The sequence below is a fragment of the Aythya fuligula genome, chromosome 1, assembly GCF_009819795.1.
Source record: "Aythya fuligula isolate bAytFul2 chromosome 1, bAytFul2.pri, whole genome shotgun sequence".
In the NCBI taxonomy this organism is placed as follows: Eukaryota; Metazoa; Chordata; class Aves; order Anseriformes; family Anatidae; genus Aythya; species Aythya fuligula.
This window is the reverse complement of record NC_045559.1, coordinates 113,772,358-113,795,430: the sequence shown is the minus strand read 5'-3', so window position 1 is coordinate 113,795,430 and position 23,073 is coordinate 113,772,358. Positions and strand designations below refer to the sequence as shown.

General features: G+C 38.7%; 1 protein-coding gene and 1 long non-coding RNA gene across 2 annotated transcripts in view; one reads left to right on the top strand and one right to left on the bottom strand.

The window, feature by feature from the left end:
- Nucleotides 1-20,279, top strand: part of DSCAM (DS cell adhesion molecule) — a 478,363-nt gene extending 458,084 nt beyond the window's left edge. Inside the window, exons 32-33 of the mRNA XM_032188234.1 lie at nt 1,765-2,067; nt 19,857-20,279. Coding sequence (XP_032044125.1) covers nt 1,765-2,067; nt 19,857-20,197 — 644 coding nt within the window. The 3' untranslated portion in view covers nt 20,198-20,279. The remainder of the gene's footprint in view (nt 1-1,764; nt 2,068-19,856) is intronic.
- Nucleotides 2,061-7,241, bottom strand: LOC116489701. The gene is made up of 3 exons (XR_004253310.1): nt 7,150-7,241; nt 4,094-4,183; nt 2,061-2,612 (listed from the first exon to the last, which is right to left on the bottom strand). It is a non-coding gene; the product is annotated as an uncharacterized LOC116489701 (long non-coding RNA).
- Nucleotides 20,280-23,073: the final 2,794 nt, after the last annotated feature.

Genomic DNA, 23,073 nt, shown 5'->3' with positions numbered 1-23,073 from the left:
TCCAATAAGGTGTTGAGATTTCTGAATCTTGTTGACACAGTTGACATATGGCAGAATTTAGCATTTCATATAGAAATGATTCTGGGTTTACAAGGTAGTACTTTTTAAGCTCAGTAGAAATGCATTGCAGCCATTCATAGCTCTAAATAATTTGAAATGTTCTAACTAGATGTCACGAGAAAAATTATGATGAAACTAAATTTCACATTCACCCTGAACTTTCAGCGAATCTAAAGTAGGTGTTCAAGCAGATCCTTCCTGGAATAGTCACCCTGGGACATGGGATATGAGAAACTGCAAGTTCTGATCTTCATGGACCAAACTGGGAGCTCTACATGACCATCAGTGTTTACAGACACTGCTTCATTCCACTGGCAAACAGCAGCCTTCCCGGAGCTTCCGGTTGATGAAAAAAACATGGAAAGATATGGTTTTGGTCTGATTTACAAATCAAATGGAAAAAGAGAATGATGTTTCTGTGAGAGTGAGAGGAGTGGGGAGGGAAGAAAAAACTAAAAGCCTTAAGTTCTGTCCAGCTCAAAATCTTAAGCAAGTTACAGCATATTGTTGAATCACTTGTCATTTTAAATAAGGCATGGTCCCATTTACCAAGTGTTCTTTTCATTCTGTGAAAACTGGTGCAAGGACCCTAGCATACAATAAAAAAGATAAAGGTTTGCAATAACAACATAGTTGCTTCTGGCTGCCATAGAAGACCCATTTTTATGAATTAGCTATTACATTAAGCCTGCTTATGTAATGTCTGGAATTGTACAGATCTTATAAGGAAACATGACTCCTCCCTAACAAACTTCTGAAAGTCCTATGCTCTTCCAGCCTATTGAAATAGAAATGCAATGGGTGCAACTGACTGGTGATTTGACCCCTTAACTATGCAGAAACCAGTGTTGTATTTCCAGAATATTTTTAGTGTATCAGTTGCCATTTACATCTTCAGTAACAGTGCTTATTTAATAGTATTGAAATTCTTAGAAAATCATTAGCAGAAACAACAGCTTCTGGGTCACAATAGCCCATGAGTCAAATATGAAGCCCCCATTAACTTCTGCAGCATTTAAAAGAATTCTTGAATCACTGAAGACTGGTAGCTACTAAACAATATTGCTTTCTTAGGACCATTTGTTCTATATAAAATGAGTTAATATTTCAATTGTCATCTAGACCAGACATAGGTGTATCAGTCACTCCCTTTATATTTGACCTTTGTTCTCAGGAATTTGCCAAAAAAAAAAAAAAAAAAAAAAAAAAAAAAGATGAAAAAAAGGATGAAACAGATACAAAAAAAAATATCTTTTCCACTCAGACGTCACCTCTCAGAAATATCTGTGAGATTCATTAAAAGGATAATGTTAAACTATTCCTGTTTTTGCTAAATCTGTTCTGTGGGCTTCTAACATTTTTAAAGCATTTAACTTTCAGATAATTTATTTTTTTTTTAATGAAAGAAAAGAAACCTTTTCCATGCATTAAAGGTTATTTTTTCTAAACTATGAAGTTAATGTTAAGCCACATAATACTGCTAGCGGAATAAGACTTCACTTTAGATTATCTCTAATTATCAAGCAACTGACTAAACTTAAAATTGTAGAGACATTTAAAGCAAAGCAGACTTATTCAAATCACCGTAATAATTTCAAGGGTTCTGCATTTTATTAAGAAACACTGTCATGCTTTTTTGTCTTCTTCCAGAAAGTATTTTACAGGCTTTTTCTTTCTCCCACTGTTTATCTTTTGGGTGTTTAGATCGAGCAAGAAGCAGCATGGTCTCCACAGAAAGTGCCTCCTCAACATATGAAGAGCTAGCAAGAGCGTATGAGCATGCAAAAATGGAAGAGCAGCTGAGACATGCCAAGTTCACCATTACAGAATGCTTCATATCAGACACGTCGTCAGAGCAGCTCACGGCAGGGACTAATGACTACACAGACAGTCTGACCTCAAGCACGCCGTCAGAGTCGGGGATTTGCAGGTTTACCGCATCCCCCCCCAAACCTCAGGATGGAGGGCGAGTGATGAACATGGCAGTTCCAAAGGCACATCGGCCAGGTGAGACATTAAAGAGCACATTTTGTGGTCCTTGGGGGTAAGCATTTCACCCCATGCCTGTACTGGTTAACAGGACAGGTTATATCACAAGGAAGAAAGAAGGTGTGTAATATATCATGTAATTACTTACAGAGATAATTGTTTTTTATCCAAAATAATATAACATTTAAGTGAGCATATTCTCCCACATACAGATAAAGAAGGAATCTGGAAATTTAGGAGCAGAAAGGCACAATCTAGGCCAATAAATCAATTCCTCTACAGCTGCAGCCATCAGGCAATAAACCCTTCTGGGCTAAAAAAGACCATATGGGGGTTCGTATGCCCATCTCCAACTCAAACCACCCACTAATAAAACATGTCTTACAGCAATAATTTCTGCATGAGGGCAAAGTTTGCTATCAGAACACTTCATAAAGACAGATTGTAGAAGATGTACTATCCCTTCTGCCTTGTAGCTTGGAGAAAATGTAATATCCTTTTGGTGATGTTGTTCAGCTGTTATACTCTCTCTTTGACATCTCCAAATATCAAGTCAGGATTATCTAAAGGAGGGAAAATAAAAGCAAAGAAAATGAAGACAATGCAATAGCTCAAGGGATATAGAACTTTATACCTTCAGACAAATTTAAACCCTACTCCAACTTCAAACTGTCTGAAGGTATCTTAGGGACATCCATCTACTGATCACAATCAAATTTCTAGTTCAAGAAGAATGCTATTTTTAGTGATACCCTAATGTACAATAGCACAGGTAGATTATTTGTGATATTCTGATTCTATATCGTCAGTCTGTTAGAGAACACATGACGTGACATAGTGGAGAAAGATTCAAATGGGAAAAAGACAATTATATTTGTGTGCTTACTGAAAACATGGTTTATTGTATTGTATTGTATTTTTTCTTATTTTATTTTTATTTTGTATATATATTTGCCATTGTGGATGGAGCTACTTATACACAAAGAAAGTAATCAGTAGTGCTGACACATGTAACAAAGAGTAGTGAATAGACTTTTGCTTAATATACACTATAAAATGAAGCAGTTGTTCTGGGGACAGAGGAATGGAAGATAGCCAATGGTATCAGGAAGGTCATTCGAAAGTAGGACCTGACACTGGAAAGAAAAAAAATTAAAAAAAAAAAAAAAAAGGGCATAAAAGATTTCCAAAGAGAAAGCTAAAAGTAGAAAACGTCAAGAACAAAACCAAGCAGAAGATAGGAAGTTATAATAGACAAGGCAGGAAATTACTGTATCATACAAATAGATAAGAGGGAAAATAAGTAGAAAATAATATAGTGAGAGAAATGACTGATTTCTCTGTAGTCACAGAGTAGAACCACATACCCAGAAGCTGTAAAAATAGATAAAGACAGAAATAATTTTCACTTCTAGGTAAAATTTGTACTTGTAAATATTTGTACTTGTTCTGCTGAAGGGAAACATTCACAGCTAGGTCAAAATTGCAGTCCTCTCCTTCCTATCAGTTAAAAAATATTTTCATAATTTCTTTAACAAATAGTTTACTCTCTTCCTTTCATGTTCCATATACATTATTTATGTATATTTAGTATTTGGAAATATTCTAATATATTCACATAAAGATGATTTTCTTAGGGGCATACAGCACTAAAATTTAGTCTCTGGGCTTAAGTTAAAAGCTTCTGTTGTTGGAATATCATCAAAGATCCTCTAGCAATCTACACACTTGTAGCCATCTTTACTCTGTCTGTTAAATGGTTTGAATTTGAATTTGTACCTGCTATTCATGATTGGCATTAAGCTTTATTTTGCAGTAAGAAAATTAAATATTCCATGAACTGAACAATTAGTTTCAATATCTTGACAATAAATTTAATGTTCCAGTGGAACTACTTAAATATTGATCCATAATTATTGAATGATCAATTTTTAAAGGATACTTTATGACGGGCTTTAATCAAAACATATTGGTAAAGAGAATTGTCGGTAGTAACAGACAGACCAGTATGTTTAGTGTTCAAAATCAGTAAGAAAATACTTACAGGGCATCTTTACTCTTTCACCCACTGCTTCAGAAATTCTGCAGAAGTTCTTGATAATTCAGACATAACTGATCAAAGTAACCTGTACATCTGGGAACAGGTATAAGAAATGTTAATAATAATAATAATAGTAAAAAAAAAAAAGAGACATAAAACAGATAAAGTAGATGATAACATCTGAAATTAAACACTGACTATACTCCTTTAGCCTATCTTTATTTTTCCTTGAACTCAGTGTTTTATTTCAAGATAACTTTTACCTATTTTGGTGGTGATTGCTTTTCTTCTCCTCCAACTCTATCTCTGTCTTCTACAATGTCACTTTAAATAAATTATGCTTTCCATTTCCTAATGTCTTACCTCACTTTTAAAACTTCTTGTAAAGCTACCTGCAGCAACTTCCATGATTGCAACAGAGGTTTAGTGTTCTGCAACATAGAGTATTTGTTTTGCAAAATAATCTCCAACTATTCTAAGTCTCGGAAAGATGGTAACAAAAATTTAGTTTGGTAAACAGGTCATTTTAAAACTACTTAATAGTAAAGATACAACTTTACTCAAGAAAGGCAATGATGGAGTTGATTTCAAAAGACTTCTTTCAGCTGTAACAGCACCTATTTCTTACCTTGTTGCTACCATAAGTGTTTGGGGTAAGCAAACAAAAAGTTACAATTTGAGGTTTGGTTTCAGAAGACCTTCATGTGAGGTTCTGAAGGCATTCCAGCTCATGTCAGTTTTCTTTCTTGTTTTTGCTCAGCATTTCACAGGACTGTTTTGTACCTGTTTGGTCAAGCCTGATTATCCAACAATCTGCTTTATCTAGCAGTATTAGAAATCTCATGTCACTCCACGTTGAGATTGTTAATAATAAGGAGAAAGGAGCTTGAATGTTCTTTGTTTGCAGGGGGAAAAATAAAGGGGTAGGGTATCAAGATTCAATAGCTTGTATTCCAGGGGTTGACATCAGCCTGATTTGATGTTCCCAACTTCCCCACCATTTTCATTCAGAAATTGAATCATAACTTCTGTGCCTTCACTCACTCTATCACCTTGAATTAAATTTGATGGCTCATCAAATGTCTAGGAAAGCTTAGTAATTGATCATTTCCAGCACTATAACTATGAATTACAACTCTCTTTTCAGAACTTCTTCACACTATGCACTACTCTATTTCTGCAATTATTAGCAACTATTAATGTGTAATAGTTGACTGCCTCGTATTCTAACTCAATGTAAGTCTTCTAATAGACCTTTTCCCTTCTAGTCAGGTGGTACTGCAGATAGGCAGTTAGGTTAGCAATCAGAACTGCTTCTGTCTTCTCCTGGATTTCTGTTCCTTTTTCCTGATGTGTGGTTTATGGAATCAAGAATCAGTTTCATGAAGTCAGCTCAGACATGAGAGGCAAAAAAGCATGGATTATGCCATGAAAAAGTAATACTATACTTATAAAGAAAAATAGAGTAATGATGCCTAACGCTGCAGTAACTAGCAAATACGGGAATGAAGCAATTTTGTCATACTGAAGCTGAGATATGCACCGTGACTTCAGAATGATCTAAATATTTGGCATGGTTATACTTTTTTAACTCAGACTGCCAAACATATTGTGCTGTAGTACATGTCTCTACATATCAGCTGAAGTTAATGCATTACAAAATCACAGAACGATTCAGACTGGAAGACAGCTCTGAAGGTCACCTGGTCCAATCCGATGCTCAGACAGGGCCAGCTACAGCCCCTTGTCCAGGACCATGCCCAAACAGCTTTTGCAGATCTACAATGAAGGAGACTCCACAGCTTCTGTGGACAACCTGTGCCAGTGCTCTATCACCTGCACAGTAAGGACGTGTTTTCTAGTGTTCAGTCAGTGCCTCCTGTGTTCCAGTTTTTGCCTATTGCCTCTTGTCCTGGCACTGGACACCACTGAAAAGAGCCTGCCTTTGTCTCCATTGCACCCTCCCTTGAGGTGTTTTTATACGAAGAAAGTTCCTCCCTGATCATTCTCTTGTCTACACTAAACAGTCCCAGCTGTCTAAGCTTTTCCTCATAGGAGAGATACCACTGTCCCTTATTCATCTTCAGTGGTCCTTAGATGGACTATGTCCAGAATGTGCGTGTCTTTCTTGTAGCAGGGAGCCCAGAACTCCAGCAGTGCTGCAAAGGAACGATCATTTTGCTTGACCTTCTGGCCACACTCCTCATGCAGCCCAGGATGCTGTTGGCCTTCTTGCTGTAATGGTACGTTTCTGCTTCAAGTCCAATTTGGTGTCCACGAGGGCATTTTCTGCAAAACTATTTTTGTTTTTAGCTAACATGTTCTGGCACATAGGGTTGTTCCACCCCAGGCAAAGGACTTTGCACTTCCCTGTGTTATACTTCTCGAAATTCATCCCATTTCTCCAGCCTGTCCAGGTCCCTCCGGGTGGCAGCATCAACCTCTCATTTATCATCCACTCCTAACAATTTTGTGTCATCTGCAAATTTGTGGGTGTACCACATTAAAGCTCATCTGTTTATGTATGTCCAATTTGATTAAGCATTCTCTGACCCAGTCGTCTTCCACCAAGAGTACATATTCTTTGCTTCAGCATTTCCCCCTGATCTCTGGGGTCTGAGACTCTTGAAGGTCGATTTTGCTAATAAAGACTGAGGTGAGGAAGGCATTCAGTACCTCAGCCTTTTCCATGTCCTTTGTCACAAGGTCTCTGGCTCCATTCAGTAGTGGGCTCACATTTTCCCTGGTCTTCCTTTTATTACCTATGTACTTATAGAAGCCCTTCTTGATGCCCTTGAAATCCCTCACCAGACTCAACTCTAAATGGGCTTTCACTTTCCTAACCTCATTTCTGGATGCTTGGTCAGTGTCTCTGTGTTTCCTCCAGGTTACCTGTCCTTGTTTCCACCCTCTGTATACTCCTTTTTTTCTTCTGACTTTTGCCAGGAGCTGTTTTTCATCCATTCAGGCCTCCCAGCATTTTTGCCTGACTTCCTGCTCTTTGGGACAGACCTATCTTGAGCTTGGAGGAAGTGATCCTTGAACATCATTCAACTTACTTAGATGTGGTAGAGGTTACTTCTGTCTGTCTGTAGAAGCAGCTGTAGATGTTTTCTGCATCATTGTCTTGAGACCAGACCAAAACTTTCAAGTATACATTCTCCAGTCTAAACAAACAAACAAACAAATAATTGGGAGTTACACTTTTCTTAAACTTCTGAAAAGTTATAACTACCAGAAATGGAGCATGGAAGTAAAATTTTTATGAATTCTCACATTCAGTGTTTTGAAAGCATGTCTTAGGCATCCTTTTCTTCTGATCTTTACAACTTCGTAGACAGATCTTTGAAAAGAGATGAGATTATTTGTAGGTTTTTACTTCACCATCAACAGTGTTATTTTTCCTTTATAATAACTGTGAATCTCACATGTTAAACCACCAGTCAAACTAGCCTTGCTGCCTAACAACAGATTTGGCATAGTTTCTAAAAACTGAAAAGATAGATGCAGATTTGCACACAAACTTTTCTGGGCTTCTCAGAACTGGCAAACCTGATCTGCTCAGGTCATGGAGCTGACACAATGGAGATGGTGACATTGCTCAGTAAGCCATTAGAGTGGTGATGTGTCCCAGGAGGCACATTATGAGAGAAAATTGGAGCAGTAGAGATAGCACAGCAGTACTTTAAACACAAGGGATAAATCAGACCCTTTAGAAAGGTGTTTTTTGAAATCCTAACATATGTTCACTGTTAATATTCTTCATGATATAAAATGATATCAGCATAGTTTACATTGCATTTTTCACCACAGTTATCACTAGCTAGAATTATCATTATCAAGATCAGGTTCTCAAGGAATTGGCACACTGGGCAATTATCTCAACAATATACTAGGGCCTTTCAGATCAAGACAGAGGCATGCTGTCTTACTGATATTCAGAGGTTTCAACAATTGCTACCCAAAGTTTACCTGAGAGGTTGACAAATGAGTCAGTCCTTCATTTTCCAAAGCTGTCATTCAAATATTCAGAAACTAGGCTGGACAGAAATTAGAAAGAAATATACACTTTTCCTACCTCCCAGTGTGCCGTCAAAAAGTGTGTAATGTAAAAAGGTGGAAGATAATTGCAGAGGTTGAAAAAGATTTCCAATATTGTTTTTCTTTTCTGTTTCAAAAATATTAACCACAAATTGAGTTACCAGAACAGTTATTTTTAACTGCAGTAAACATTGCAGTAGCAGAGTTTATTAAAAATAGATTTCTGTTATTATAATTTTAAATCTTGGTAATAGTCTCAACCAAGAAGATTTTTTTTTTTTTTTTTTTTTTTCTTTTTTTTGTGGACAGATCACTTGTTTGCATCCTCCGGCAAGGGAATTCATACTTAGAATTAATAATAGATGACCGGTGCTTGAATAGGAAATATCTAGAAAATTTCATCAGGTCTCTTGCAATTTGCAGAAGGCTTCCTTTAGCAGTGCTGCTGCAAAACTCAGACCCACAGATTTTTATAATTTTTTTTTCTGATGTTAATTGTCACTGGAAATACTCTTTGATTTTATGATATTATCATTAAGGATTAGCTTGACTTGATGGGCCAGACAGAAATTTGTCTACATCATTTTATTAAATAAATAAATAAATAAATAACAAGCTCATTTTGACAATCCCTCTTCCCTTCCTCTTTGGACATCCTATTAATTTATATTAATATTAATTTATAAACTCTGAATGAGAAACTCTGAATTAGAAAACAGATATCTGGGTATATCAGACTAAGAGATTTTTAAATCAATTTAAAGGACCAAAAAAACTTATATCCCAGAACTTCCTCTACAGGCTTTCAGCTGCTGAAAGGAATCAGTTTATAAAGAAACCTGCATGTGGGTGGAGAAAAAAATACAGGTGCACACAGGCAAACTCTGAAAAAAAGATTTTCCTGAAACTGATTTTGCAGCCATAAGGATGGCAAGAAAACCACATTGCTTGATAGGAAAGCTGAGTGCTTTCCTGGGTCCCTACAAAGCAGAAGCACCAGTTTGCTAAGCTGATACTCAAATAGAAGCATTTTCCTCTTGCCATTGTTGGGTTGTTGGCTAATGCCTGAGGGTAGAGCTCCATCCTCTGTCTGCCAGCGCTCCTGCTCAGCCTCTCCTTCCCAGAGGAGATCTGGCAGGCAGCCACTGCCTTCTCGCAGCAGCCAGAGGACAGGCCTATTCCTAGACAAGTTCTCAGTTAGCAAGTGCGGGCATTAGCACCTTCAGTGATGCCTGCAGGTGAAACTATTGAGCAGTGCAACCCAGTTGTTACCCAGAGAGGCCCAATGCTTGGAGGGGTACCACCGTGTGAGCACTCCCCTTATGCAGCCAGTGGGAAGGGAGAAGTGCACACTTTGGTCTGGGTTTCTTCAGCTGGGCATCTAAGTCAGGCAGAGCGAGTTTAGCCCTAAGGCTGCTGCACATTTTCTAGAAAAGACACAAACACTAAAATTCTTTCAGTGTTTGAGATACCTCAATTAGCACTGTTGACCCAATTTACAAATTTCTAACTGCTTCAACTCATTCTGCCAACTTGAATGGCTAAACCTTAGCTTACAGACAATTCTTAAGATACAGAATGAAAACACTTTACTAAATAATTGTTTACAAGTGGCCCTTAAAATAGAGGCTGGACCTCACCTGCAGTGCATAAATGTAGTTATAAACAACCAAGAGGAAGGTAAAATTTATGTTCAAGACACAAATCTTCTTTTCCAGTATTCAGTCACTACAGCTAAAAATAAGCTGCTTAGCACAATAAGGAAAATATGAAGTACACGTTAATAGAAAGCACTGTATATTTCCAATGTCAGCCCTGTAACCTGAGATAAAAAGATGTGAACTCTTTTCCACTGATCTATGAATTGAAGGGTGAAGGAGTTATTTCCCTCTTCCACTCCATGAAGACAAGTGCAACATAGTGATGGAGTCTATTTAGAGACATGCTTTCTATGGAGAAGTTGCTGACAGCACTCTATAAGCTGCAGCAGTAACTGAATCCAATACAAATTCTACCATGGGAGATTCACTAAATAGCTCTTGACTTAAGGCCTCCAGCTTACCTTTTGCCTCCTTTTCCCATGTATATTATTCTGCATTGACTGAACGTGGAGTTGTACAGTTCAGCAGTTCATAGATCCAAAACTGAATTTCTTGAAGATATGGGGGGATCTACATTTGACATTTTTTGTTCAGGAATCCTGCAGCAAAGTAGGAAATGATAACATATGGGTTGTTTTCTTTTTTAGTTCTATGCTTGTGTTGTCTGGTTTCAAATGCAATGGAATATATATATATAGAGAGAGAGAAATGTATATGCACATACCATATATAGTGTATACATAGAACGAAAAATCATCAGCATGGCTCCACAACTGGAGACCAATGTCCAGCTCTGAGAAAACTACATAAGGAGACAAATCAAAACAGGCAGGTGGCAAAACAGTAAGATAGGCAGAACTGTTGTTAAGGGGGGAAAATAAAATTCCATGCCTATGTTTCTAACTGTAGCAAATATTTTTAATGTGTATGTTAACTTGTATGTATAATTACTTACACATATGTGATATAAGCTGAAATTACACCCCTAGGTGAGCATTTCTAATGTTTTCATATAATGTTATCACATTAGATTCTCTTGTACCTGGAACACTTTCTTTTCATTTCCTCTTGTGCTGTTAGAAAACTAGGAATATGTCACAAAAAAAAGACTGTGCTATTTGTTTTTTATCATAGAAATGGCACTCTGGTGATGAGAGTAAATTGCCTTTATCCTCTCTTAGCTTTTATTTCTGCAGAAGCTATCAGGAGCTTTTTCTTCTGCTGTTGTGTAAAGCTGAATGTTCTGCAGAGATGAAACCCATTTAATTCTGCATTTAATTTGACATGAACACATACTTGTGATCGTTGCCTTGCTTCTGGTGGACTTGTAGAGGAAGGTTCACATTGCAAGTTTTTTAACCTTGGCAGCACAGTAAAATAAAAAGGAACCTAAACAGGATCAGATCAGAAGCTAAAACGCTATGAGATCAAAAAGGGAAACTATCAGTGTGAATCATGAGTTTAAATAGGGCAGCTGTTCAGTTAAAAACTCTCTGTATGGCTGATATGAAAATTCCATTTTAGGTAGCACACAAAAAGTCTGAAAGCTAAACTCAATTCACTGACAACGAAAGTAATTTGAATTATTTTTACAAATGTCATCTATGAATCGGTGATACTGGTGTTTGGAAGATGTTTTATTTATTTATTTATTTATTTATTTATTTATTTATTTATTTATTTATGTATTGAAGGAGGTAAACAATTGGTACCTGTTCCTCAGGAACTGTACTGGGAGTGTCTGGTAACACAATCATATTTTCTTGCTGACATCTAATGTATTTATTATTTTGATTTGAAGATTAACCATGCCTATGAAAAAAAAAAATCTTGCTTTAAAAAAGAAAATAGATTTGTCCTGCTCATACCATTTTAATTTTGAAAATGTCAAAGCATTTCATCTTTATATTGTTGAGGCAGTGTGTATGATTTCTGAGAGGCCTCTCAGCTCAAGGTAACCAGAAGCAATTGCTCCCATACAAACAAGAGCTGTTCCAGCCTTGCTTTAAGGTCCTTGTGGTTATTTATGGGTGCTTTTGCTTTAAATGACTTCACCCAGTGGGCTCTCCTAGTTTCTCCTGTGCCACAAGACATTACTGTAATTTTAGATTTAGAGGAGATCTGATAGATTATTGAAAGTAATTTGAGAACTGATGTAACTAGAGAAAAAAAATACATTCCTAATTTGACTTGACTGTGGTGATAGTCTTTGCTATCCATGTAAAAGCTTCTTTTATGCTTATTTTTAAAGCATAGCCGTATGTACACATGGGCATATTTCAGTATTGTTTACCTCTTCATGCCAGCATCCTTAATTTAAATGTGAAAGGTGGAGCTCTTGCCCCAGTGGATTAATTAAAAAATATGCAATGCTGCACTTTGTCAGCAGCACTCAGATGATTCAAACTGATGGATCTGAGGAGGCCAAGCTACAGCAATCCATCCATGAAGACATCTTCATCAGAGCAGCAGGGCAGGGCTGATATTGGTTTCCTTGTTGCAGCCTGACCTCTCCACAACCATTAGTGGAGCCTTATGCCCCTCATCACAGGTAAGGTAAGGTTTAGCCATGAATTCATGTGCATGGCACAAAGCCTGTTGAGGTCAACAGAGTGGTTCCCATTGACTTCAATGAACCATAAGTAGGGTTCGAATTCCTCACCTCTCTAGCCTGAGTTCCCAAGATATCCCAGGAATAAACCTGTGATGGAAGCCCCTTTCCATGGAGCCACAATCAATTTAACCCTAGGTGAAGTGATGCATAATTAAACAGTGTGTTCACTGCACAAGGATCAGCAAACCCATCTTGAAACTCCAGTGTTGCTAACTACAGGCACCTGGGCGAGGGCTGCAGCACCACTCCCCTAGCTCAGCCAGCAGACAGGAGAGGGCTGTCTCAGAGCATCCTTAAAAAATGCATGAAGCAGCTTGCGTGAGAAGACAAAGGTGGGAAAGGAGAGCTCCTGTACTTTGCTTTTCTATCACCATTTCATTATTTATTGCCAATTTTTTCTAACTTTCTGTTTCAGAGAATATATTGATTTACATAGTGAGGTCCATTTCACAACTTTTTTTTTTTTTTTTTTTTTAACTTAGACATTGCATTAAATCAAAACAGAAAGGCTCCAGTTCTGCAGGTGCACTTTCCCTGTGAGACTGAACATGCACAAGGCATCTCCATAGGTCTTCTGGCCCCTAAATCACTTCTTACTGCCTTACATCCCCAGCTCAGCAGTGGAGAGTCCCTTAAAAATAAGGCAGTTTGCCTTAAACAGTAAAGTTACTTCTGCAAGGAACTGAGCATCCTGACAGGTTTTTAAAAGTGTAGCCCCATACGTGAGACCAAAGTTCTGCAAAGTTCTTGCCCAAAGCAAAATGCAGTGCTTCAGTTCCCATTTCAGTAGGCATTTCAAGACCAGGCAACAATCTCATAATCAGGTCTCCTGGCATCCAGTTAGACAGATGAACAGTATGTTATGCTGATATATTACAGATGTATGAGCTCAGTTAAACTGTAGCAGCTATGCTTTTGCTTTAAGACATGTTGATTTAGGACTTTTTCTTGGAATTAGAAGGCTTAAATCTAAATAACAAAATGAATCATCGTATTTAAAAAAAAAAAAAAAAATCCACATTAGGTTGAATTATCATTTTCAGTCACTTAAACCTAATCTCCAGTAAGTATAAATCAATTTATAGTCTTGCTGAAATCAATACAGCTACTCTGAATTATAACGGCAGAAAATTTGGCTCCTGAATTACAGTTTTCCTGATATTCTGTTATTTCATATGAGATAACTCCAATGACTAGTCAACAGCAACTGTTGATTTTATTTTTGTGTGTGAAACTTAACTGATATTGTTAGTGTTTTTATGGCAATGACAGTTTTAGTAGATTGCAACATGCAGCATTTAATTAAGTGCTACAGGTCTTCAAATGAGCGTGCAGTATTCATAGAGAAAGAAAAAAGAAACTTGCCAGATATAAAGGACAGCCTCAAAAGTGTGTTAAGGGATTCCAATTTCTCAGTCTAGAAATGGGAAGCTCAGCATGTTTTCCTAAAGCATGGTGGCTGTTTCCTAAATGGGATCACCTGAACAGGATAAAATCATGTAAAGACATGATTTTATTTCATCTGCTAAAGAAATGTCACCTCCTTTTCCAGTACAGATCAACACTGACTTCAGGGAGTGGAGATGGGTTGTTTAAAGCATCCTTCTGAACTTTTTGATTGTTCAGTTGTTTCATTGTGCTGCAATGTTTCTGAGAAAGTAATAATTATTAAATAAAGAGCATTGAGAAAGTGGCTCCACACTGAACAGACCTTGGGGGAATAATAAAAAAAAAAAATTATCCTCCAAGCTTCCAGCAAGCATCCACCTCATCCTTCAAGTGGATGCTAAGCCAAGGCGGGCACCACAAAGCTCAGCAGGTGCTGGGAGTGGACACACTGACTGGAGATGGAGGGAGAGGGTGCATGAGCCTCCTCCACACTCTGACAGAAGCAGTTGTGAGAAGTGTTGTTGCTGATATAAGCCCAGCTCAAGCTACAGCTCTCTAAGAAAGCTCTGCCTGCTAGCTTTTAACAGTGTGCCAGGTTTTGAAGTGGCAAAGACTCCGAGCACTGCTTGTGCTCTTTTTTTTTTTTTTTTTTAATTCAATCAAGCCTCTCACCTTGGCCTTGCAAACTTTCCATCCTTTCTTCATTTCCAATATTCACTTTTCCTATGGCAAACTTCTGAAAAACAGCCTGTGAGTATCAGCAACCAGACTGTGAGTATTAGCAAAGGCTTCACTGATTTATTTACTGTGCTAGAGAGCTGGAAAGCCCCACTTAACTTTTTAATCAGCATGAAACTGAACTTAAAGCTAGCTGTCAGCAGCTCTGTCTCCTTCGCTTCCTTTCGCATGAGAACACAATATCCCACCAGCGCTTCCCCTTCAAACACAGGGCAAGGCAGGCGATGCTGAGCACAGTGGCACTTTGCAAAGTGCCACCCCCATAGCACTCCAAATGGCAGAAAGCCTCTGAAATCAAAATAACTGCATTAGCAAGGCACTTTACCCATGCTGATGGAGCTGTATAGATTCAGTTCTGGCATGATCACTGATCCTGCAAGATCATGCCAGGGACATCTTCAAGGGCTTTTTGTACACACTCCCTTATTCAAGTAAGTCATGTGAGTGCCCTATTCACCCCATCTTTTTCTTACCTTTGTTAGTGAAAATACCCTGTCAGAGTCACCAATCCTACATTATAAACTTTTCTGAAATAATACTGCAAGCAATGTGGAATTTCTTTCACATGGCAATCAGACCTTGAAACTCATCAGGCAGTTGTCAGCACTGAGGGGATCTTTTCTGGAGCTTTGTGAAGGAAAATTGCTTTTGCTTTAGTAGAAGTTATGATTCATGAGCAAATGCATATAGCTATCACATAACTACTTGGTAAGAGTATCTTTTTTACAGTCTGTGATGATCTCCGTATTGAATATAGCACAGATTGTTAGATTTTCTGGAGTAGATGAAAGCAAAAACGCATGTAAGCTTTCTAGCATTTGAAAGAGTGAATCTTCAGGAAGAAAAGAGTGCATTCGGGTTTGGTTTAGTTCTGCAAACAAGATAGCTTCCTTGAATAAAATCCCAGAAAAGATAGGCAGTGGTATGTTTTCCTCCATGTAGCCTGTGAAATTCATCCCAAACCCTCCCGTACCTGGTGCTAACATCCAGAAGAAAAATAGACACTGTTTTTCAAAACTTTTTGTATCACCTTGGCTGCACTGAAATAAAAGTATATAATTTTTTTCAGTGATGCACTAACTCAGAAAATAGTCCCTTTTTTTGTAAATTACATTGTTTTTGATAGGCATGGTAAGTGATTTTTAGTATTTGTTTGCACATATTTATTGAAGGTATCATTTTTTTAAAGGTACTATACTAAGTAATTCATTAGAGAGTTGGCCACTTTAAAAAAAAAAAAAAAAAGAAAGGAAATAAAGTCCGAGATTGTTCTGGCTTAAATTACCACATTCAGATTAGACTGGATGCTTATTATTATTTGTATACAAACTCCATTTTTCTAAATACAGAAAATTTTCCTAAAAAAAAAAAATCATAAAACTATGTTTTTGAGTAATTTTTGTACTAATTAACCAAAATGCATGAATTATTAAACACGCTCATTTGTAGTGCTCATGCACTTGAAAGGTTTGCTTTCATTACTAATAAGGCACACACACCACTGAGAAGAGGTAATTAGAGCATCAAAGGCAGTGAGCCATCCTGAAACTTCATAATGCTTTGCCTAAAAAAAAAAAATTATTGTTCAGCTGAATAGTAAGAAATCAAAAAAATGTCTATACAGTTGTGTCCAGAAGAATGAGAACCAAAATCTTTCCAAGTAACTCCATAGATATGGTAAGAGGCTTTTAATCTTCTTTAAAACACCTTCAGAATTGATGAAAGAATGCCAGAAGTGAAGCTTTGTGGTTATATTTCAAGGGCTATGTTTTTAAGTCAGAAACATTAGTCCTTATAAATCAAAGACTTTCTTTCATACTATGATACCGTTTCAGTCCTAGCAAAGAAAAAGTTACCTTCTCTCTTTTTTTTTTTTTTTTTTTTTTTCTTTTCCAGTAATTTTAAACATTTGTTTTATTTTGGAAGTAGTTGCAGGGAAAGATACTTCTTGATGATTATAAGTAGGACTGGCACTTTTTACATAAATGCCCATAAATGTGTACATCCTAATCAAATTATTAGTGCACTGTTAAGTGATGCCAGAGATTGTGCACTGTGTATCTAGCTCTGGAGAAGGAGTTGCATCCTCTAGTTTCTCATTACAGAATCACAGAATCACAGAATTTTCTAGGTTGGAAGAGACCTCAAGATCATCGAGTCCAACCTCCAACCTAACGCTAACAGTCCCCACTAAACCATATCCCTAAGCTCTACATCTAAGCGTCTTTTGAAGACTTCCAGGGATGGTGACTCCACCACTTCCCTGGGCAGCCTGTTCCAATGCCTCACAACCCTTTCAGTGAAGAAGTTCTTCCTAACATCTAACCTAAAACTCCCCTGGCTCAACTTAAGCCCATTCCCCCTCGTCCTGTCACCAGGCACGTGGGAGAACAGGCCAACCCCCACCTCGCTACAGCCTCCCTTGAGGCACCTAAAAAGAGTGATAAGGTCACCCCTGAGCCTCCTCTTCTCCAGGCTGAACAAGCCCAGCTCCCTCAGCCGCTTCTCGTAGGACTTGTTCTCCAGGCCCCTCACCAGCTTTGTCGCCCTTCTCTGCACCCGCTCAAGCACCTCGATGTCCTTCTTGTAGCGAGGGGCCTTCTTGTAGCGAGGATTATTACTATAATCCTGTTGAAACTTTGCCCCCAGTCATTTAGAAAATCGCAGTAAAGTGACTGCATATTTTTTTACACAGATTATTGACTACGCCTTCCTGTGTAAATTTATGGAGGGGGAAATTTATTTTTTTTTACATAGCCCGAAGCTCTTAACTACATGTGAGAAATGTCTAGACAGCAGCTTGAAAACCAACCTTCATCTCTGTAAGGTTCAACACATCCTTTTTATAGTCCGTGCGTACCCATTGCTCTCAAGAGACGAGGATGTGTTAAGATATGGGAACGGCTGACTGAGAGGACAGCTAGAGATTGCCAATAAGCCATGCTCCTGATGCTGCTTTGCACTGACTCCTTCATAAAAAGTTGACTGCAAGGCATAAAAGTAAGGGGTAATGTGCATGAGGTGGCCTGGCTGGTCTTAGTGGAGCCGTGTGCATTGTGCCATTGGACATGCTGGGTGAGAGAAGTGCAGCCTGCCTCAGGACAGCAGAGATCTTCAGGAAAATGCCCGTCACTGTGAGAAGCAGGGATGGAGGTGCAGCACAGAAAGTTGGGCCTCACCTGATAGGCAAATGGAACTGCTGTGTTTCGATGGGGGGTTATCTACAGGATCACAAGAGAAACCCCACTTTCTGGCTCCAGCAGTCTCTCCTTGTTTCCCCTGATAAGAGGGAAGATCATACTTTGGTATTATAGTTAGTTGTAAGATTTTCCTGCCTAACAAAATCACTGCCATCTCAGGAGCAATGTCTCTTTGAGATAAACCATGCCTGAGGCAGCCAAATAAAGATCCTCATTGCCTTCATTGTCAAGCAGAGATGGGGACACAACCACCCTCTCCTACACTCTGGAGGTACTTGTCTCTGCCCACCACTGTGGCTGCAGTAAGGCTTCTTATTTAGGATGCTACAGAAGATACAGCCTGAGGGTCTTCTCCCTGCAGCCTGCAGGGAGTGGGCATTGCAGCAAGCTCCACAGCTGCTCAATTCGATGCCTGTAGTTAAGCAGAGCAAGTGGGCACCTCCCTGTGCTTGCCAATTTGTGTGTCCGTGTCCTGATGTACTTCACCCCAGCAGCAGGCACCTTGCTGTCTCAGCTGAACTGGCCCTCGTGCACCTAATGTGTCTGGCGTGGAAGGTACTATAGGAAAATAAGGTAAATGAGTAAAACCAATTAACGTTACCACAATCCATTTTTAAGCAGTAATCGGTGTGATTATTTCAAGCCTCCCCCTCTCTCTCAATCTTATGTAAATGTTGCTGTTGTCAGCCTAACCTTGAGATGTGCACTGTGGGGGTTAAATACCCTGCGCTGTGCATCCGTGTTGGAGGTGCAACTAGCATAAAGCATATGGTGTCAGACGGTGCCTGGGGAATTTCTATAGGAATAAACAGTGATTCTGCCCAAATGTATCTCCTCAGCAATTCCTGGTCTATGACCTGAAATCATGGGTAAAGCAGATGCTATTAGTCTTTCAGGTAAGAATTGCAGTAAAGGACCTGCTTTATTTTAGAGCACTGGAGAGCTTTTAGCTTGGTTAGGAAAAATGAAATTTTTATAGGCTGTTTTATTACGAAGAAGTGCTTTCCTGGTCTACTGTTTATGCCACTGGCACAGGTCAGCCTTAGTTTCTCAAGCTGTAAATAGCTCATGTAGACACAGAAATGATAGGTACAAGAGTCCTCTACTTTATACATTCAGGACGCATCCCATCTGTGGTTAAGGCTATGTTTTTTATATCAGCCATAAGAAGGAATCTATATACCTGCAGCAGAAGCCTGTAAAGAAGTGAAAATGCTGTTCCTGACTGTGCCTGTAACAGTGCTTTTTTTTTTTCTTTTTTTGTAAATATGTGAGGTTACACCATCAAATATTTTTAGAAATGCATTTCATTATGTGCTTGATTGCCCCTCATTTCCTTGAAGCAATTTTATGAATACCTAACAGGCAGGGCTAGAATAAATAAGTCAAACTGATTTCTGTAGCAGTTCTAATAGATGTGCAGATACAGGGATGGTAATGCTAACCACTGACTTATTCCTGACAGCAGGTCCAAGGCATCTATTGAAACTCAACAGTTTAGCAAAGGCAAATCATTTGGTATGAGCCATCATCAAACCCAAATAGAAATGCTCACAAATCAGGGGAAATAATAAATAAGGGGTCCTGAGAAGGCTACTTCTTGCATGTATTACCTGTTTCTCATTCTCACACCAGAATATGTACTGACAATACAGAACAGAAAGGAAGAAGGGTGAAACGAGCCAGAGTGTCAGCTTCAGTGCATTCTATTGAAAAAAAATAATAATAATAAAAAAAAGCATAAGCATATTGCTGGCCATAGGACTGTTAGTGGTAGAAAATCATTAGTGGCTTAAACACAATGATGATGGATGGCAGGAGAATGTTGTTATGTTATGTTCTTTTCAGTTTACCTCCTTCATGCTATGAGTGCATGTAAAAGACATTGCGCTTCTTACTATAATCATCCTATTATGATAGCAAATACGAACAACAAACTCCTAGGGATCTGCCCACAGGGGTTCCTTGGCCCACTACCCTTGACTCTGCAAGGTCACCGCATAGTAAACAGATGAGAGATGATACATGAATGGTAAATGCTGCAGCTCGGTTGATTACAGATCCTTCACTGGAGTAGCCAAATGCCTGGTGGCATTTGCCAAATGGGCAAATGGCTGGTCTGAATCCCCCAGCCAGTGCATGAACTATACGTAAGGTGGTGTTTTTCTCTTTTGCCTCCCCAGGTGATCTCGTGCATTTGCCACCGTACCTCCGGATGGACTTTTTGTTGAACCGTGGCGTGCAGGGCACGAGCAGAGACCTGGGTTTGGGGCAAGCCTGCTTGGAGCCACAGAAAAGCCGAACCTTGAAGCGCCCCACCGTCCTGGAGCCAATCCCCATGGAGGCATCCTCCACGAGAGACGTCCAGTCATGGCAACCTGGTGCTGTGGCAACGTTACCTCAGCGAGAAGGAGCTGAGCTAGGACAGGCAGCAAAAATGAGCAGCTCCCAAGAATCCCTGCTGGACTCCCGGGGCCACTTGAAAGGCAACAACCCCTACGCAAAATCTTACACCCTGGTATAACAAAAAGAGCATGGCTGGACAGTGGCTGTAAATATTTACACTGAAAAAAAAAATCCAATGAAAGCTACCTTTTTTTTATTGAATTCCAATATTTATAATTAAAGAAGAAGATTGCCAAAATATTTGACAAAAAAAAAAATAATATGAGCGACAGACAGTGCAAAGACTCTCTTGCTTTTTTTCTGTCTGAGTGTGAGCTTCATCTGACTGGACATCTGAATTTTTGGGTAAAAGAGTCCAGTTTTCTGATCTTCACAAGCGTTTGTGTTTTTACTGATTTTCTACGAAGTGCATGGAGACTTAACTAAAACATTTTAACTGGAAGTTCCATCAGACAAGATTAAAAAGGGAAAAAAAAAATCACTTAAAAATCACCCTATTTGTGAATTCAACAGGAACATGGGAAAACAAAAAGTCTTTTGTCATGTTTTGCACTTTTTTTTTTTTTATTAGAAAATGGGTCCTTGATTGTTCTTTTTTTGTTGTTAATTAGGATGAGTGATGTCAGTGGAGTGAGGGGACTGATTTGTTTTTGGTTTTGTTTTTTAATATTAATTTAATGAGACACTCTTTGCATTTTGTCTATGCGAAATAAAAGGGTCTTCTGCCTTTATTTGTGATGTCTGCTTCCATTGACTTCTGCTGTACTTTGCTTTCCCTAAATATAATAACCATTTTAGTACTGTCGTCTGAACACCGTAGTCTTGTACCTTGGTCAGAAAAGGCAAGTGGTGTCATGCCTTCCAAAAAAAAAAAAAAAATTAAAAATGGGGTTCACTCTCCCACAGCATTTTTGCTACCCAGGACAGAGAGCCAGAACAGCACAAATGCAGCCTGTTCCCCATCAAACTTACCTAGACCCTTCACTCCCTTCATCTGAAACGAGGAGGCTTTCATTTTGCTTCAGTATATTTTGGATCAGAAGAAATGTGTTGACGTTACTTTACTTACTCCCTGGGGATGGATCTCTGGGAGGCTCCATTTGGGAGCTGTGCTCACACAAATGAGTTGCTTATGTAAGGACTGGGGAAAAAAATGCAGTTTTTCCCATAATAGGAGAAAAGGGAGGAAAAAGTTATTCTAGTTTGAAGATCAACATGGCTTTCTTTGGAGGGAAAAAAATCTTTTTACAGGGGAGCTGCCAGCTCATATTACTTTATTGCATCTTTTGATTATATGAGAAGTAATTCTGCTTGTTTTATAAGAAGTATAAATGATTGAATACTCATTTTAACACAACAATGTTTGACCTGTCTTGCTAAGTGCCTCTTTGTGTGTGTTCTGGCTACCTTTTTGTGCCCTGATCAAGAGAATATGGTGTGGAGCATCCCAAATTAGTGCCCGTATGAACACACTGTTCAGTGCTAGCTGGAGATATTAAATGGGGTCTGAAAGCAATAAAACCCAGTTAGCTTCAGCACACTGGGAAAATCATGCGGTTTCCCTGGTTGCTGACAGTGTGGGCACTGCTAATTCAAACATTTCTGCACTATGCTCAGTTCAGGTTGTTTTAAAATAGAAAAATGCATTTATGTATAATTGTTTCATTACTATTATTAATGCAATTATGGTGTTATAATGGCACTAACTTAGCAAAGTACTTAAGTGTCTTGAAGTGAATCAAGTTGCATTTGCGTCCTTAGTTCTGTTAAGCATAAGTGCTAAATTTCTGGCAAGTCCTACAGAAGAAGCCAAATGAAGATGTCCTTAAGGTATGTATGTCTTATGGATCTACCAAGAAGTGCTGAGATCTCACTCAAATAAGGAAGTATTTCCCATCTAGTCCAGTTATTTGACTGATACGGTGATAAAGCAAATTTTAAAACAAATAAAACAAAACAAAACAAAAACACCTTTTGCCTATGTATAATAAGAATAATATATAATTAAGGTTTTCCCATGAACTATTTCCACACAGAATGAAAAAAATGTGTTCAAAAAAGGTTACTTACTAGCTTTGATGGCTTATTTTATTTCATAGACAAATGTTTTGTTGATAAGAACCTAATTTAAGCATACAGAGAGAAATTTATTTTACTGTTTCCCATTGAAAAACTACATAGAAAGCTAAATTTTTATTGTAGGTCTGACTTTCAGGCAATCCAATTATTTCCGACTCCCACAAGAGTCTTTCCAGTATGCTCAGTTTGAGCTGGCTGGGGCATCACCACTGCACTTACACATAAAAATGTATTCTATCAGTAGTGTTCAGGACTTTGTGCTCAGGCCACTTTCATCTTCCATTCCAGCTTCCTTCTCATGTCCTCTGAAGGAAGGTGAGAAGCTATTGGGCAAATACAAGGCTGAATCCTTTTGTTCTGGTGGCTCTTTGCTGCCCTCAAGCCCAGGGATGCCAGGATGCCAGCTGAGTGGCGCAGGGCTGCAGCAGCACTCGCTGCCAAAAATGCCTTCAGTGACAGATGAGAAAGAGCGTGAGTTGTGGGGAGGAAACACACACCTTTTAAACTCCTGGTGACTGCTGATCATGGAAATGTTCCAATATCCCCCACATTACATTTGGTTGTCAACCTGGAGCGTGCCAACTTAACAAGGCTTTCTCCTCATTTGTGTACAAGATGCTTGGTATTATTCATCCTCCTTAGGCAGTGAAGGCTCCTTTGGGCCCCCATTTTCAATGAATTTGATGGCAGACCCCTAGCTGGTTAAAATGGGTTGAACAATCTTCTCGGCTTCGGGGCTTTATTGGCTTTTAATTTTAAAAACAGCACTAGAACTGCAGAGCTAGTTAAACATATAACAGAAGCTGTAAATAAACGCCTGCCCTGCTCTCATCTAGTCAAGGTTTGGAGGTAGGAGTAATCTCTTTGCTCAGATTAATACATCTGGGAGCAGCCCACTCTGCAGAATGCATTGGT